The sequence below is a fragment of the Aplidium turbinatum genome, chromosome 16 (assembly GCF_918807975.1).
Source record: "Aplidium turbinatum chromosome 16, kaAplTurb1.1, whole genome shotgun sequence".
Classification (NCBI taxonomy): Eukaryota; Metazoa; Chordata; class Ascidiacea; order Aplousobranchia; family Polyclinidae; genus Aplidium; species Aplidium turbinatum.
In genome coordinates this window covers 9,278,344-9,296,490 of record NC_137487.1, presented here as the reverse complement: position 1 = coordinate 9,296,490, position 18,147 = coordinate 9,278,344, and the positions used below count along the sequence as shown (strand labels likewise).

The window sequence follows — 18,147 nt, the reverse complement described above, 5'->3', positions numbered from 1 at the left end:
ACATTTGGTCGACAGAACGATTCATTTTAGGGTTAACTAACCCTAACCTAATCCTTAACTAACCCTAACCTAACCCAAATGTCTTGTCGACCAAATGTCTTTCGACCAATCGACCGGCCACCGTACCAGTGACATCCTCAGGACACAAATTAAAGACGCTTCTGAAAAAAAAAACGCACTATATCCAAAGAACACGAGGTGGTTTCTTCAAGTTACGGGTTCCTCAGAAAGGTTATGGGCCCAGGAATAATCCTGGTCCAGGATCCAAATACCCTCTGGACTCTTCTCGCAGCGAACATTCATTGTTAGGCCAACGTTGGCTATTTGCTGGGTATGTTGGCAAATTTGTCCAACAGCAGCTAGGCCAACAATTAAGCTTACAATTTTTCTAATTATTTCACGTTTACTTGTTTTCATCTTTGAAAATACCAACACAGACTACTTTTTATGCGGTTTAGTTGAAAATCACAGTTGTGTGACTGGCAAACATGAATCTGAAGTATTGCCAACGTTGTGCCAATTCTTAACAGTTTTGGTATTTTCTTTCAAATTACCCAAATGTTTGTTGAATGTTGGTTTAGTTGAACATCATCATTTGCTATGATTTTAAATATTAACAGCAGGCAATCAATGCTGTTATTGTTTTTTTGATGCAGTAACCTACAATTATAGGCTACCGGTTAATGTGAGTGTGAATATTTAAAACCAGCGTTGGGCAGAAGTGTTGCCAACCTAGTAATTTTTTGATGTCAAATCTCAGAAAAGTGTAAACTGCTGCTTCAGTTTGTTTATGCCAAACCGAGCAGAGGTCCAAAAATGCGAAAAAACGCGAACATTATCACGTGCTGGATATACCGAAACAGTTTAAAGTTTCTTTCTCCCAAGGTTGCACAAAATAAACAAGTGTAACGTTGGCTATTTTCTGGATGGGTTGGGACAAGGTTGGCAATTTTGTGCAACGTTTTGCTAACAATTGTATTTTTTTATTCGATCAAAAAGGACTGTGTCTGCAACCAACTCCAACGGAGTTCTTACCAATCCTTGCATGCATCCAACTCGCCGGGCTTCGCCGAAAGGGAGCCATTATACGCCTGGCTCGCCGGACAGAAGATCTAGATTCTAGACCACTTGCTCTAAGCATAACATCAACGTCCCACCTCAGGAATCTCTCCGGTAATTACAGTCAAGACATCTCTTTGTACTAGCTGCCCTTGATTTATCACAACCATTCAGTGATCATACCACCAGTGCAACACATTCCTACGAAGGCATTGAAAACATAGCATGATGTGCCAACGATAATATATAGACTTCAAGTTTAATAAATAAGTCGTGAGGTCTACGAAACATGATGCAAAGCATAAATGCAGCGCAAGATCGCAACAAATGTCAAAGCTGTTTCAGACATGATGCACAAATAAACTACAACAGGGAGCATTGAACTTTTTTTGCAAATAACTACGCATATATTCTATATAGGCGAAAAATTGTAGGTGGATTTACATTATTTCTTGCTCTCTACTTTGCAAAAGCCAAGTAAGGCTGAAAACCACAAAAAATAAGAAAAATAATAAGACGAATTGCTTGTAAGGAAAATTGAAATTCAAAGGACAAAGGATTCATTTCACTTCACCGTTCAAAAACTTGAAGTTTTTGCCATCGCTGTGACGACACCGTTTGTCTTATCACAAACTGGTGTCAGCTGCATAGCCAAATGGTGACACCTTTGGTACGTCACTCCGACGAAGAGCTGTGTCTTTGGCACGATACTTAATGACATGTCTGAAGATGGACACGAAAACAGGCTTTCTTGCCTTCCCGTCCACTTAGTCTAAATCTTCAATCACCGTGTATAAGCCTGGATTCGACAAACTGGTATGGCATCGGCTTCTCGGGAGATCTACTTTCGAAAGTTATAAAGGATAGCACGATGTTGCTATGAATATGGCTGTCTTTGGTCAATCGATACGCTCCAACGCGGCTGGATTAAATGTCCAAACTGGAGCTTTATATTGCAAGCCTTTCAACAAACGCTTCTCGTAGCGGACCTGCACGTCTCCATTGCCCGATATCTGGTACACACGGCCCTCTTTTCCGATTAGCTACAAACAATATAAAATTCATCGGATGATTTCAAGTTGCTGAAGTAAGTTCAAATCTTTACTCGCTGATTGATAAAACGCGCGTCATTCAACACCTGTGGCGGCAGGCTCTTGCGTTGCCTAGGCTACAAACCTCTGTTGAAACGTGCAAACCGATTTCAGAATTTTGCCATATACACAGTATGACATTGGACACACAACTGAAAAACATGTCATTTTCGCTGAGTACTTAATACTTATCTAAAGTGAGTACTCACTACTCAGCCTTATGACGACGGCAGGTAGATCGTTCCTTCTACACAACCTACATTCTTGGCGACAGCTGGTTTGGTTATTTTTTTTTAACAACAGTAAGACTTCAATTGACTTGCAAAAGCAGCGGCCGAAATCTCTGTGGCATGAATTAGTGGTGCGATACTGATGAGCACAGTCTCATGGCCGAAACAGGTGTCTATTCTTGCCACACTCGGCAGCTGAAAAGCATTAAGTTGATATTAAAATGACGTTCAAAAACATTACTTGTGACATCGCGGAGCTCCAGCCACCGTGGTCATTCTGAAGAACTTTCAAATCGTCTGCTTCAAGGGAGATTCGAACAAGCTCACCGACTCGAAACCTTGTATCCGTCCTGAGTGGCTTCAATTGGGGCAATTGCTTAGCCTCTTTCGATTCCTCTGACAAAATATTGTTCATGTTGTTCACGGTAATCACTCAAGTCTGTGGAATTTTTATTTTTTGTATTCGGTGTGATCATCAGCTCTCAAGCCTGAATCACACAGCTGGAATAGCTTGAAAGGTTAAAAAAATGACATACGCTTTTAACTTACAAGGCTGGTATTAGTGTATAATATTCACGGCGTACATTCATTTAATAAGGAACAATAAAGCTTTGGTAGAGATTTTGCTTTGTTGAAACATAGAAAACAAAACAAAGTTTAGCGGGTTTAACATGTTTTATTACAAAGAGATACAACGTAATTGAAAAATCAACTCAAACGTTTTCGACACGTAGCCTACGTGTGTCCTCATCAGGAATTACTTAAATCTGTAATATACATATAATGAAAATTGTAAGATAAGATAGATAATTATAAAAGGCTTTTCAGTCCGGAGTATCGTTACAGTTATGGTGCATAATCAGATTCCTGATGAGGACACACGTACGTGTCGAAAATAAGTTGATTTTTTAATTATGCTATTTCTCTTTGTAATAAAACATGTTAAACCCGCTAAAGTTACTTTGTTTTGTTTGTCTAATAAGGAACAATAAAACAAACTGTTTTGAACATTCGAAACCAAAGACAAATATGAATAAACTTACAGAGGCGATTCTGCAAATCAGCTACTGTAAAACAAAGGGGATATGTTTTGCGGTAGTAAAACAATATACTTACCGAATTTCTTTATTTTCGGCTCTTGCGAAATTGGTGGAGGAATATTGTATACCATGGGCGAGTCTGTAACATAAAGTTTGATGTTGAATGAAAAAATTTTATGCGATAATGAAAAGCAAAATTACAATTTTCCATTTCCAAATTTTTGTCTTCGACAAGGGAAAACACAACACAACAAAAAAAGTACATACCAATTTTATTTATTTTTGGGTCTTGCAAAGTTGGCGGAGGAATATTGAGCACCATGGGCGAGTCTGCAAATTTTAATAAAATTAAAAAAAGTTTTTGTACGACAATAAAATACAAAACGGCAAGAAAAGTGTTTCCAAATTTTTGTCATGTACTTTCTACTTCCCCACAATGGATATGCGTCTGACACCATGCTTCGATGAGCAATGCAAGGTAACAAGTTACAACAATACATTAAAAAACAAAGCTATTATTGTTAATGTCTGGTTCCTGTGACACGAAGAGTGCACGGGACAGCCAGCAGAGAGCCAGGCACTCTATCTACAAGAACAAATATTTATTGGATAAACTGAAGGTTCAACGTAAAAAAAATCAGCAGAAAAAACAATCAAGCATTCGCTCCAAAACTTGTATGAAAAAACTCTAGTAAGATAATTACTAGTAAGGCATTAACGAACATAGCAAAATTTCAGGAAGAAGAACTACCGGCAATACGATACAGTGATACATGACATGAAAAATGTCATTGAAAGGCCGCATGAAAAACATGGCAGTGCCATGTTTGTCAGAGAAGGACTGATTGTGCAATCAACATCAAAGCTCAATCTGAAGGACATCGAAGCGCTGTCTGTTGAGCTCACTCATGTCAACATCACCTCCATTTACAAACCGCCACCTACCCAATTTGAACTTCCTCCTTTCTTAACTACAGAGAAACCACATGTTGTGATTGGTGATTTTAACAGCCATAGCACCCAGTGGGGATACAGTGAAACAAACCTTGATGGTGAAGCTGTTGAATTATGGGCTGAAAACTACCAACTCAAACTAATACATGACGCTAAACAGCCCCACTCATTCAATAGCAGAAGATGGAAATCTGGTTACAACCCCGATATTGCATTTTCAAGCAATAGAATTGCAGGAATGTGTAAGAAAACAGTCTTGAATGCTATCCCAAGAACACAACACCGTCCAATCAGCATAAGCATCTCTGCCGCAATCTCACCATCAAGTGTTCCTTTTCAACGACGTTTCAACTTTCAAAAGGCAAACTGGGCATGTTTCACAGAAGAACTTGAAAACAAAATAAAATCAGTTGACCCAGCGCCAGAAAATTATGAATCCTTTGCCAATCTTGTGCGCCAGATAGCCAAGAGAAACATCCCACGTGGATGTAGCTCAAAATATATTCCCGGTCTAAACTGCGAAAGTGCCAAACTGTTGCAAAAGTACCAACAACTGTTTGAAGAAGACCCTTTTGCGGAAGCTACCATCCTTACCGGCGAACTCCTGATGATCTCCATCTCCGAAGAACGGCAACGAAAATGGCAAAACACCATCGAAGCAACAGATATGTCGAGGAATAGCAAGAAGGCATGGAGTCTAATACGAAAATTAAGTAACGATCCATCAGAATCAAAACAGCAACACTATCCTATCACGGCTAATAAAGTTGCCCACCAGCTGCTGGAAAATGGTAAACCAACAAAGAAAATCCCCAGACCGAAAATCAAGAATGTGGAATATACTGAAAATACTGGTTTAACAAAACCCTTCTCACCAAACGAACTTAAGGCAGGTATTGATACTCTCAAAAATGGCAAAGCTATTGGACTAGACGGCATTTTCACTGAAGAAATAAAACATTTTGGTCCTTTGGCTAGAAAGTGGCTTCTAAAATTGTTTAATTGTTGCATGGCAAAGAAACACATCCCAAAAATCTGGTTGAAAGCACGGATCATTGCTCTTCTGAAACCTGGAAAAGATCCATCTCTAGCAAAAAGCTTCAGACCAATTTCTTTACTGTGTCACCTTTACAAATTGTTCGAGAGGTTAATTCTTGGCCGACTATCACCTTCTGTTGAACCACAACTAATTCCCCAACAAGCTGGCTTTCGGCCTGGAAAGTCAACAACAGGTCAATTGCTGTGTCTAACGCAACATATTGAAGACGGATTCCAGAAAGGTATGATTACTGGTGCTGCATTTGTTGACCTATCTTCGGCTTATGACACAGTAAACCATCGTCTCCTGCTGAAAAAGATCTTGCAGATGTCCAAAGATGCTGCAGTAACAAAGCTTATAGCAACGTTACTCCACAACAGACGATTCCAAGTTATCCTGAATTCAAAAACAAGCCGCTGGCATCATCAACGGAATGGACTTCCTCAAGGAAGTGTTCTAGCACCGTTACTGTACTATATACACCAACGATCAGCCGATAGATCAACACACTAAGCGGTTTATATACGCCGATGATCTTTGCATAACATCACAAGAAAAGACCTTTGTTGCTATAGAACAAAACCTTACAAAGTCGCTCGAGGAGTTAACACAATATCACACCAACAATCACCTCAAAGCTAACCCTTCAAAGACACAAGTATGTTCTTTCCACCTAAAAAACAGAGAAGCTACAAGGACCCTCAAAATCTCCTGGTCGGGAACAGAGCTGGAACATTGCCCTAACCCCGTCTACCTTGGAGTGACACTGGACCGTACTCTCAGCTACAAAAAGCACATTGAAAACACAAAGGCTAAGGTTAACACCAGAAACAATATCCTGAGAAAGCTTACCAACTCTGGGTGGGGCACTAATCCACAAACCCTCAGAATGACCGCATTGGCTTTGTGCTACTCCACAGCAGAATATGCATGCCCTGTTTGGAACGGGTCCTGTCACTCATCGAAGCTTAACTCGGTACTCAATCATTCTTGTCGTCTTATTACTGGGTGTCTGAAGCCCACAAATACCAACAAACTTTATCTGCTTGCTGGTATTGCACCACCACACATAAGAAGAGACGTTAACAGTCAAGCTGAAAGGCTAAAGCAAACATGTGATGAAAAACATCCTCTATTTGGAAAAACTGCTGCACAAACCCGGTTGAAATCAAGAAAAAGCTTCCTAACAGACGTTCAGCCACTAACCTCAACAAAAGAAAAAACAAGACTTAAGCAATGGAAACAACAATTCGAAAATGAACCACCATACAGTGAAATGAAGATCCCACCATCAGAGTCCCTCCCCCCAGGAGCAAACGCTCCTTGGGCAAAGTGGAAAACACTAAATCGACTCCGAACCGGTGTTGGACGTACTAAGTCTGCAATGGTGGAGTGGGGCTACGACACGGGCCCTGTTGTATGTATCTGTGGCACCGAGCCCCAAACAGCGGACCACCTTCTTGTTTGCCCTCGGCTTGCCACCCGGTGCAGTAGGTGGGACCTGTCAGTGTACAACTCCGTTGCGGAAGAATGTGTCAATCTGTGGTGTATCAACAAACTTTAGAAGACTCGATAGAAGAAGTAAGATAATCCACGCACCAGCATTGCTAAGCTCTGTTTCATGCTCCGTGTAAGTGTGAGAGACTGTGGCAACCTCCGTGTTCGTTTCATCTACATCCATATCCTCCTTTGAAAAAAGTTAAATTTATCCAAAATGTACCAGCACGAACGTTGTGAATACTAAATTTACCACTACAGTAGACCACAACTTTTGCCATTAAAAATTTGTAGGACACAATTTGAGACAGATTGAAATGGTCAAAAGATAATGCCTTGTACAATGAACCCTTGACGAGAACGAAATTACATAACAAGCAAAAAAACATGGTGTTGACACAATTCTATTCACAAATGCAAATCAGCCGAAAGCTTGCGTGCAAGATCTAGTCGCAGGCCTACTTCTTCACACAGCATGTAAGCTAGCCGATAAATCCCGGTGAAGCATCTTAACAGCCTTAACTTATAAGGCTTAACCAAACGCACAACAGCAATAGCAAAATGTCATGCGCAGGGAATGGGATGTTGGGATGGAAGACAGATTTTGGGATGAAAGATGGAAAATGTCAAGGATGGAAAGGAATGGAAGATTTCGGTGATGGGATGGAAGACAATCTTCCATCCCAATTCCATCATTAACTTTCTAACGCTTTATCAAGACATTCAAAATATTACGTTGTTTGCAGAAATAATTCGATTTTCGGTTTGTATTAAACCCACGTGACTGTTGCCTGACGCGTAACTTCGCGTAGCCTATTTGTCAAACCTACTGTCGTAAGGCAGAATTGACCAAACAGAAAGCAATAAACGATTTACACTTCTCCCAAGAGGAGGAAACTTCTTGACGTTTGACAGCATTCCATCATACGACACTTGTGTTCTATGTTTGGAGATTCTCGTGGGTTTTGTTTCGAGAAAGCAGTTAAACAAGATAGATTTTTGTACATTTCGAAACGAAAAACTACAATTGCAAAGTTGATGGAAAACAGAAGGAAACAAAACAATACGTAATCCTTAGGAAAATATTGCTGTTAAATTTTTAGCTTAAATTTAGCCTATGGTTTTTAGGTTTATTTGTGGCATATTCAACGTGGAGATCACAAAATGTGAAGATGGAATGGAAGATGGAAGAGATTTCTGAGATGGAACGGAAGATTTCTAAGATGGAATGGAGATGGAATAGAAGAAAATCTCGGGATGGAAGATGGAAAAAACGTCTTCCATTCCATTCCATACCCTGGTCATGCGTCTTGAGAACAATTAAATCAACTTGTTCTTGACGGATTTTTAACCAAGTTGTGGAAAGGAAAGTAACTTTACTGATACATGGTGAATAACAATGAGAAATATTGGAATTTAATTGTAGAAATATAACTCTGAGAAAGCCCTTTCGAAAGTTTTATTCTGGCAGCATCGCTCATGATTAAATATTTAAACATTGACAGGACAAAACACACAGTCAGAGTGTCATAAACGTTTATTGCTGTAAGTCTTCGGCAATGCTGTTATGCACGCTCGTTCGCTCGTTGTGAAATAGTCTGGTAACAAAGGCACTCTAACAATATATACTCACGTCATTGTCTTTATCAGCGTCTGCAATAAAAAAAGGTGGTCAGACCATTCGGCATGTGGCAACTCAGCAAGTTCATTTCAGCTACTACTAAGTCAGCAAATCAGATTTACTTGCTCAGTTTTTTTATCATTTGTCAACTTTAGCAGCAACTTGCTGAAGTGTGGTTAGCCCAGTTGTCACTTGCTCAAATGCGATATGCTCGGCTCACAACTGCTGACTAGGAAGCTCACAACAAGGGTATATCAGTGAATCTATTGATCTATACAGACAACAAATCAGTCATTTTTTACATTGATTTAACGTTTGCAGACGTTGAATCAATGTAAAAAACCCGACCGATTTACTGTCTGGGTACAGTATACAATTATACATACATCATATACATGACGAAATAATGTTGTTCGAAAATTGCACTACTTTTCTTTTGACTTGCAAATGCAAAGTGAAAATTTTTGTTGATGAAAACAAAATAATAGTTTAAAACTTTGCATGCGCGACGACGTACAATAACGCAATCAAAATTCATGAAGCAAAGTATGTCTCGACGATGGTAAAAACTTAAGCTCACCAAAATCAAAGTATTCTTGAAGAGCATCTGCTAAAGTTGTTCGTGCGGAATCACCATCATTATATCGTCGCTCTCTCACATGCTCGTATAGTGTTTTCAACCATTTTGGGTCTTTTCTTTGCAAGTAACGAAAAATCCAGAACAAACCTATTTCATTTCCAACATTTTTCAACTTGTTTCGCAAAAAGCACCTGAAAAAGTGTTGTGTACAAACTCCAAATTTACAAAGTAAGCTTTGCTAAAATGAAAATACAAATTTAAAAATTAACACCTTCAGGACAAATTAAAGAAATAATCAAGAACTTTCCCTTTCATGTTAATAGTTTCTACAGATTTATAAATAGAAAAATCAATCTTACGTTTCTTTAGAATCAAGATAAACAGACATGTCATCCAATAGCTCTTCAACCAATTTAATTCCTTTCAGCTGTGGCTTAATAATGGCTAATACTTGTTTGATAGAATTTATGTTTTCCAGATGATAGAAGTATTTTTGTATATCTTCATCAGGTACTTTGCCAGTCACCAATTGATAAAGCCATTCCTGATCTAAAAGAAAGTCAAACCTATTATAGAGTTTTTCAATATGTGCTTTAGATTTAAAAAGTGGCATGGTTTGACAAAAAGTTTTGAAAGCTTCTATTCAACCGACAGGCTTAATTCAATAATTTCTTTGCTTAATTTTAACAGACTACTACTGGTATGACTTCATTAGCCTGCTATTGCGATAGTAGAGTATATTATTATTGTGACCAAGCAAGAGGCCAATACAGTCAACCTGGTTAATCGAACTACGTCGGAACCAAGCCAATATAGCTTGATTAAATACATAGAACAAAGTTTACTATATTTTCATTGCATTGCCTATTTTTGACATCAGCAGTCAATTGTATGGGCCAGGCCTGGCCACCACTCAGGTCCGGATTTAGGGGGGGTAGAGGGTGCAGGTGCCCGGGGGGCCCCGACATTTAAAGGCCCCCCCTACGTGGAAAGAATGTGATTTTGTGTCTTTTTTTTTTTTCTTTCAGCCTTTGAAGTTTCTGCAAAATGCTCTGCAGTGTTGGATTAATGCTACTGTAGATGTAAAGGTGTTTTTTCGCGCCGTAGACGCGAAAAATTTTTTTGCAGGGGGGCTCCCCATCAGCTAAATCCGGCCCTGCCACCACTCAATGCGAGTTTATAATGGTTCAAATGCAATGTACCTGGAGTTGCACGCAATGCATCTAGAAAATACTGGAGAGTACCCGGCTCATTGGACTTTCCCAATTCATCAAGAAATATTTTCACTTGTTCATCTGGAGATTCAACCGCTTTGTAAATCCTGGCATGAGCTGCAATCATAACAATATCAATCTGAAAAAGTATGTTGTTGTATTAATAAGTATAATATATATAAACTATAAAAATCCCATTACACAGTCAGGGCTGCGATTTTTGCCTTTTTTGGTGACGAGGTCACTCGACACGCGCCATCACTATTCGACAAACGCCGTGCCTTACGGAAAAAAAAACAAAAAAAAAGGAAAATAAAAAGGCAAAAAACTGAGAGAGGCCTAAACGTCGTCAGGTCGAGGAACAATCGGGGGGGGGGGGCATCACGTGATGCAATCATAAAAGTGCTGACTTATGTAAACTTTCTTGCGCCAGGTACTTCAAAGCAAGGTCTAAAAGCGACGCTTCACACGAGAAACTCCCAAAGCGTCAGCGCCGCCATTTTGAACACTGCTGGAGAATGCTTTGATCGAAGTTCCAACGCCTGGCATCAAACATTTTGCAACACACATAATCGTGCTATTCGACACAACGGGTTTCTTTTATAGATGAAATAACCTAGGCTACATTGAGTTGTCAACGTCTATGCCAGTTTGTATTTCGCCGTTTGAGCCAATTAATAATATTGCTCTGGTAAAATGACTGTTGGATACTTGCTATGAAAGTTTTTCACATGTAGAAAACAGCCTAGTTTCCGACCAGATGTTCAGAAATACGGATGAAAAAAGCCGCTATTTTTATGAAAAGGACTTCACTTCCAGAACATTTTGAACACTGCGAGAAAATGCTTTGATCGAAGTTCTAACGCCTGCCATCAAACATTTCGCCACGCACGTTTTGTGCTTGTCAACACAACGGGTTTCTTTTATAGATGAAATAACCGAAGTAGGCTACTTTTAGTTGTCAACGTGTTTGCAAGTTTGTATTTAATAACCGAAGTAGGCTACTTTTAGTTGTCAACGTGTTTGCAAGTTTGTATTTATGTCTGACTTATGCACTTGTTGTTCCAAGATTGCAGAAATGTTTTGCAATGTGAATAAAGAATAGTAGATAAACACGGTTGCAACTCGACTTCTTTCCACTAAAAGAGTTTCTGTGATTACGTAACGGGCGATTTTGCACATTCACAAAAGCACACAACCCAGCTAGCAAAACCCGACGTTTTTACATTGATTCAACGTCTGCAGACGTTGAATCACAATGCATGACATGTATAAACAAGTTTGTTGGCTGGGAAGTCTGGACATCTGCAGGAAATTTGTCTCGCACCAGGCGAGATGCCATCCTTTGAAAGATTTAACAATTATGGATTTATGTAGCCAGTGCATGATGACGAAAACAAATTTAAGATTTCCTTTCCGTTATATACAGTAGAATTCGCCTATAACGGCACCTGTAGGGGATTGCAAAAACTGATGTTAGGCCTATAGCCGAATTGACGTTATAGACGAACAACCGCAAACTATTTCAAAACTGTTTTTTGATTAAAGAAAGAGGTGTATAATCCAGTCAGGTTTGCTGTATACCACCAAACTGACAAAAGTCACGCAGAAAATACAGTAAACAAAGAAATTGTTTAAAAAAAAAAACCTACAGCGAAAGATACACTGATACAGGTAATTTGCGCAACATGGCTCGTTATATACAATAGTATATAACGAGATCTCTTTCGACAACTGTGATGATGATGATGATGTTCGCCCTTCGTTTCCGAAGATGGCCAATGAGACTGAGATCAAGTTTCTTTTTTCTTTTTTTAGTGTTGACTTTGGTCAGTGTAGGCTACATGAGTGCGGAGATGGCTGATGAGGCCTATCTGTGCGGTGAAACTTCTGCTGCAGGATGGACATTGGAAGGATGGTTGGCTAGGGCCAGGGTTGTTTGAGGCTCGGGCCTTGCGATGTTCTCGTTTTCTGACAGCAGATAGCGTACGGTGTTTCTCAGCTGATTCTGCGCCTTTATAAATAAGACTGCGCCATATTGGTCGTTCTGCGGCTAAATCTTCCCACGAATCTGCGTCGATGGCGAATTCTTTCATGGAAGCTTTTAAAGTGTCCTTAAAGCGTTTTCTTTGACCACCTACATGACGTTTGCCGTTAGTCAGTTCTCCGTAGAGCAGTTGTTTAGGAATGCGGTGGTTCGGCATCCGGTGGACATGGCCAGCCCATCTTATTTGTGCCTTTTTTACGAGGGTAAGAGTGCTGGGCATGTTTGCTTTACTGAGAACTTCGGTGTCTGGGACTTTGTCCTGCCAGTACCTTTTTCGACAACTGTACTGTGTAACACTCATTGCGGCTGCTAGTTTATACAGTACAGCACGTACAACTGTTGCTTTGAGTTGTTTAAAGGTCAGCTGTGGAGCTGCTTTTTACACGTGATAGTTTTTCACGCGGGAAAAAAGTTAATTCAGTTAATTAAAGTCCCTGCTGCGAACGACGTAGCAAAATAAAGGGAAGACATTTTGTAAGCAGCAGCGATAACTAGATTAAAAGACTGACCGTTCGTGGTGAAGGTGATGGCTTAAAGCAGTGATTCCCAAACTGTGTGCCGCAGCACACTAGTGTGCCGCCATGGATTCTCAAGTGTGCCGCAAATCTTTTTGGAATTTTGGAGAAAAAAAACTGTAGCTTATAAATATTTATAATAAGGTATGCAGACATGCATATGCGAGTTAATTAATAACGAAACATTGGTATATGAATGTTTGTTTTGCAACGAATTGAAGGGCACAACCAAAGGAGAAGACATATTCCAATTAATAGATGAAAATATTTTGATTTCTAAATTGAAGTGGAGTAACTCCGTGAGCGTTTGTACTAATGGTTGTCCTTCAATGCGGGGCAAAAATAAAGGATTTGTGGCATAGCCTACGTGCTTCAAAAAAATCCAAACGTGATAGTTGTACATTGCATGATCCATAGAGAAGCTCTTGCAGCTAAATCTTTGCCTGCAGATTTAAAAGAAGTTATGGATCAAGTAAGCCATGTGGTAAACTACATTAGATCTCGCCGCTACAAAATCGACTCTTTTCTCAGCTTTGTAAAGCCATGGATTCAGAGTACGAGTGCCTGCTGTATCACACTGAAGTACGATGGCTTTCTAAAGAAAAGGTGTTAAAGCGCATGGTGCATTTGAAAACTCAAGTTATTTCTTTCATGGAAACTCAAAGAAAAGACTTTGCATTTTATCTTCTAGATAAAAACTGGTGGGTGACAGTTCTATTTCTTTCTGACTTGTTCGATAAAAACTGAACAGGTTGACTTCTAGTCTCCAAGGTCCATTTGGAAACATTATTACAGCAACATCAAAACTACAATCATTAGACGAAAAGTTGACGTTGTGGAAAACCAAGGTCTCGAAGAAAGTCTTTGATTCGTTTCCCGCTCTTAATGAATCAACTCATAAACAAGAAATCATTCCGCAATTCATGAGCAGATTGTTTGGACTTCAGCTTGCACTGCAACATTACTTCCCAGAATTTGCTGTTAACAACTTTAGATGGGTAATTAATCCATTTGGAAGCAATGAATCAAGCAATCTTTCTGCAGAAGAAGAACAGCTTATTGATTTACAAAACGACCTGTTTTTAGAAACGCTGTTTCCACAACAAAACTTGGATGAGTTTTGGCTGTCTGCTTCCAAATCCTATTCCATGATTGGTGCAAAAGCAATTAAAATTATGTTCCCATTTGCATTTTCATGGCTATGTGAACAATGAACATAGCTTTTCTGTTTTGACTGAAATTAAAAGCAGTAAACGAGAGAGACTGCTTGGAATTGACGACGAAATTCGGGTATGTTTGTTAACAATGCAACCTCGTTTCAGACGTATAGGCTATTATTATGTTCGTATAAACAAGCACATCCATCGCATTAACACATGAAAATATTTTTTTTAAAACCAACTTTTCTTCTTTTGTAGGCGTGCCGCGAGCGTTTTATAATTTTTTTAGTGTGCCATAAACTGAAAAAGTTTGGGAACCACTGGCTTAAAGTGACGTTATAAACGAACAAAAGACGTCTGGGGACCAATAAAGGGTGCTGTTACATGCGAATTGACGTTATAGGCGATGCTGTTGTAGCCGAACTACAATGTACGTAAAAGATAGGAATTCTGCCAGGACCGAGCGAAATGTGACGTTATAGGCGAATTGACGTTATAAACGAAGCCGTTATAGGCAAATTCTACTGTAACTTACAGCAAGTGATTGATACAGGAGAAAATAATCACAGAAGCACACAATAAAAGAACACAATAAAGCCTACTTATTACGCAAGTTTTTTACATCAGAAAATAGCCTAGTTTTCGACCAGATGTTCAGAATCAGAAACACAGATAAGAAAGGTCGCTATATATAAGAGTTCGCTTTTAGAAGAATAGTAGGTAGTCACTGGGAGTGGACAAGGCAAGTTGTAAGAACAGCATAGCTTTGCCCAATTACAGATAGGATAGTCTTCAGTTAGTCAGTATCCTATCATGACTAAAAAACGAAAGAAGCCTCCGACAACACGGATGGCAAAAGCTTCGGTCAGTCTTACCGAGAAGCGGTTTAGATTCAGCAAACAGCGAGTGAAGTGCGGGATCTGTTCGAAGGAGCTACCGAGAGAAGCATTGCCACGTCACTTTGGAACTTATCATTCAGGTAAACTTCCGGCTAATAGCGTTTAATAGCTTAACGTCGCAAAGCATTCTCAATTTTGAACATGTTTAATTTAATAGTGGTAAGCAAAAGCATGTTAAGTAAAATGCGCCTACTACGTTTTCACTTTTCAACAATAAAATTTTATGTTTCTGAGTTTGCACAAGCAGTTCGGCCGGTGAGCTACCATCTGCAAATACAAGGTCAGGCCCTGGCGATAGCACGGCTTCACTAGATGTTCAAACTCATCAGGAAGTTGAAACGACCTCTCATGTTGAAATACCACCAACAATCGAAAGATCTGGATTTCGGTCTGAAGTTGCAATGTTGTATGAAGGTGAAGGGGCTTGTTTGCCATCTCGGCACACCTTAAACGCTGTAACATTACGCCGTTGTTTCGTATTATCGTAGTATTGTTCCGTTTTCTTTTATCTGCAGTTTATTTTTCGCTATATCTTCGCTGTGTTTCTTGGTAAGTTGCATATTTCGCTCCAAGCTGTGTTTGCGTGCGGGTACGGGCCTAACCATTTACGTACTAAGCGAGACTAAAGAGATGCCAAAGGAAAAATTCTCACTTTAGGCTACGCTAGGTGTATAGTCTAAGGAATTTTTTCTTTTGCGATCCTCAGTTTCGCGTTTACAACAGTTCTCTTCATGGAGCAAAACAAATAATATACATGTCCGGTAGGTAGGCTACATAACTTAGCGCTTGATACTCCTTTGCAATCACTCAACCAGCGTGCAATTAAAAACTTCAGTAAGTGACTCTGATACCATTCAACTTGTGTGGTAATTCGCGGCCAAACGCTTATAATCTGACTCTTATGACGTCATATTACTATTCGACAAACAAACGCAGAATTTTTGGTCGTTCGACAAGAAAGAAAAAATCGCAGCCCTGTACACAGTGAGGAACTTTGAAAACACCATCCTAGTGTTCAACACGTTTAAAGGCATAATCTAAACATACTTAATAATTTCTTTGTTGACATTTCAAAACTTTGTTACAAACTCCTGCTACAAAGTCCATCTAATAATGTTGTTCTTTTTAAACCCCAAATAGATACGTATTTTGTAGTATTGTGTTTAGAAACATTGGGCTACATTCAGCACACCAAAAGCCATTTTCACATAGGCCTACAACATGATAACCACCAAATAACTGCAGTATATTAATGCAATCTACAAACGTAATGGTTATAGGCAAATTCTTCGTAAACAATTCTTCGTAAAGCAATTCTTCGTAAAACAATTGTTCGTAAACAGATGTTGGTGAAATGAAATCTGTAAAAGAATTTTTCGTAAAGCATTTCTTCGTATACATCAAATCTCCATTGCATGCACGAATGAATGCTTTGGGAAGAATTGTTTTACAAAGAATTAACTTTACGAAGAATTGTTTTACGAAAAATTGCTTACGAAGAATTGCTTTACGAAGAACTGTTTACGAAGAAAACGTCGGACACCAAACGTAATTTAGCAAAAATAGTACATGACATAGATAAATCAATTTCACTTTCATACCGTCACTTTCCTTTGCAAAATACGGCATTTTGTCAAGAAGGGGAAGAGGGTTTAAGAAATTTATTAAAGTTTTATCATGGTCTAATAAGAACTTTCGTAGCCTCTTCTTTTCTTCTACATTCATTGCCAAAGTGAGTTCAAAATCAAAGCCACATTTATTTCTGACCAAACTGCACAAACGCTGTATGTGGACAATGGTAATACTGAAGGCTAAAAACGAGTTAAACCCAGAAGGCTAATAATCTGTTAGATTGATTAAAAGAAATAGTCAAATAAACACCTCTATTAGACATGAGAACTTTATCGTCGAACTGAGAAAGACTTCTTGGAAGCTTAATGTTGGCAGTTTTGCATACTTGTAAACAAGGGTCTGCTACTATTCGGTGAGTTCCTAACTTCTAACCCCTAAAACGGCAATGATAATTAGGCTACGGTACCCGATAATTTAAAAAAAAAAATTGAAAAAATCCCACGTTAAGGGATCGGACTCACCGAAACGGGCCATTCCGTGTAAACAATGTAAAGGTTTTGAGCAACTGGCTTAAAGCCTGGACACCAAGATTGACAGGGTGAAGTGTTCCATGTTTTAAATGTTGTGGTATGTAAATATGTCACTAGGTGCTAGAGATGTGCTTAACTGTTATTTTTAAATAACTGCTATTAACAGTTACATCGAAAATCTTATCTGTTACTTTATAACAGTTAACAAAAAAAAAAACATGAAAATAGCAGAAGGCCACAGCAAACCTCAGACAACTTGTTTGTGGCACAGTGCATCCCTCTAACTAGATTATTCTTTCTTATTCACTACACATGGTTGAAAGAGCATCTGCATTTGGATTTATCACTCATGCATTTATCGGGTCTGCTACTATTCGGTGAGTCTGATTCGGTGAGTTCCTAACTTCTAACCCCTAACCCTAAAATGGCAATGATAATTAGGCTACAGTACGGTACCCGATAATTTTAAAAAAAAATTGAAAAAATCCCCTGTTAAGGGATCGGACTCACCGAATCGGACTAACCGAATCGGACTCACCGAAACGGGCCATTCCGGCATTTATCACTCAGTCAGTATTGCTTGAATCATTATTGCTAAAAATTGAAGAAACTACATGACTTTGCCTTGCGAAGTTGTATGATGCCACAATAACAAATTGAGATGATGCAAAAATAAAAAATAATTATGTCAGCAAAGAACCACAGTTGCCAGGTAGCCTAAAATTCAGACAAAAAAATAAATTGGCCTTATTTTATATGCTGTGTCAGAAGGCTAGCAAATCATTCAAACACTTCTTTGTGCTAATGTTTAATTTCCTGTCACATCAGTAAAGTGTTAGACTATAAAAAAACATAGTTTTATTATTTGTCCTTAAAATGTCCCACATACGCACCGACTCCCAGGGGGCGGCGCTCCCCGTAAAATTATAGTTGAGGGGCAACAAAAATGGCTATTACAATTTAAATTGTAAATTTGTATTACAATTTAATTATTAACGTTTAAAGATAAAATATCTTCAAGTTTATTACATTTACATAAACATAAAACTACGCAACAAATTAAGTATCGAACGTTTTCGACATCACAAGATGTCCTCCT

At 39.0% G+C, this 18,147-nt stretch overlaps 1 protein-coding gene across 3 annotated transcripts; it reads right to left on the bottom strand.

Moving 5' to 3' along the window:
• Positions 1–1,299: 1,299 nt before the first annotated feature.
• Positions 1,300–17,222, bottom strand: LOC145785682 (uncharacterized). 3 transcript variants are annotated; one of them, XM_082597374.1, is made up of 10 exons: positions 17,040–17,222; positions 10,314–10,442; positions 9,471–9,660; positions 9,112–9,302; positions 8,544–8,563; positions 7,013–7,100; positions 3,688–3,750; positions 3,497–3,559; positions 2,622–2,776; positions 1,300–2,102 (listed from the first exon to the last, which is right to left on the bottom strand). In XM_082597374.1, the coding sequence occupies exons 1-10, from the start codon at positions 17,050–17,052 to the stop codon at positions 1,959–1,961; spliced, it is 1,056 nt and encodes a 351-aa protein (XP_082453500.1). In that variant the 5' UTR covers positions 17,053–17,222; the 3' UTR covers positions 1,300–1,958. The 3 variants fall into 3 exon arrangements, with proteins under 3 accessions (XP_082453500.1, XP_082453498.1, XP_082453499.1); XM_082597372.1 differs by lacking the exon at positions 17,040–17,222 and adding an exon at positions 16,548–16,770; XM_082597373.1 differs by lacking the exon at positions 17,040–17,222 and adding an exon at positions 15,994–16,126.
• Between the last annotated feature and the right edge of the window lie 925 nt (positions 17,223–18,147).

Excerpts from the sequence above, each read along its gene's own strand:
- LOC145785682 (XM_082597372.1), bottom strand. The coding sequence starts at position 16,671 with ATGAATGTAGAAGAAAAGAAGAGGCTACGAAAGTTCTTATTAGACCAT. Across the intron at positions 9,661-10,313 it reads TGCATTGCGTGCAACTCCAG|ATCAGGAATGGCTTTATCAA; the intron begins GTACATTGCATT and ends ACTTTCTTTTAG. Across the intron at positions 3,560-3,687 it reads CCCAAAAATAAATAAAATTG|ACTCGCCCATGGTATACAAT; the intron begins GTATGTACTTTT and ends TTTATGTTACAG.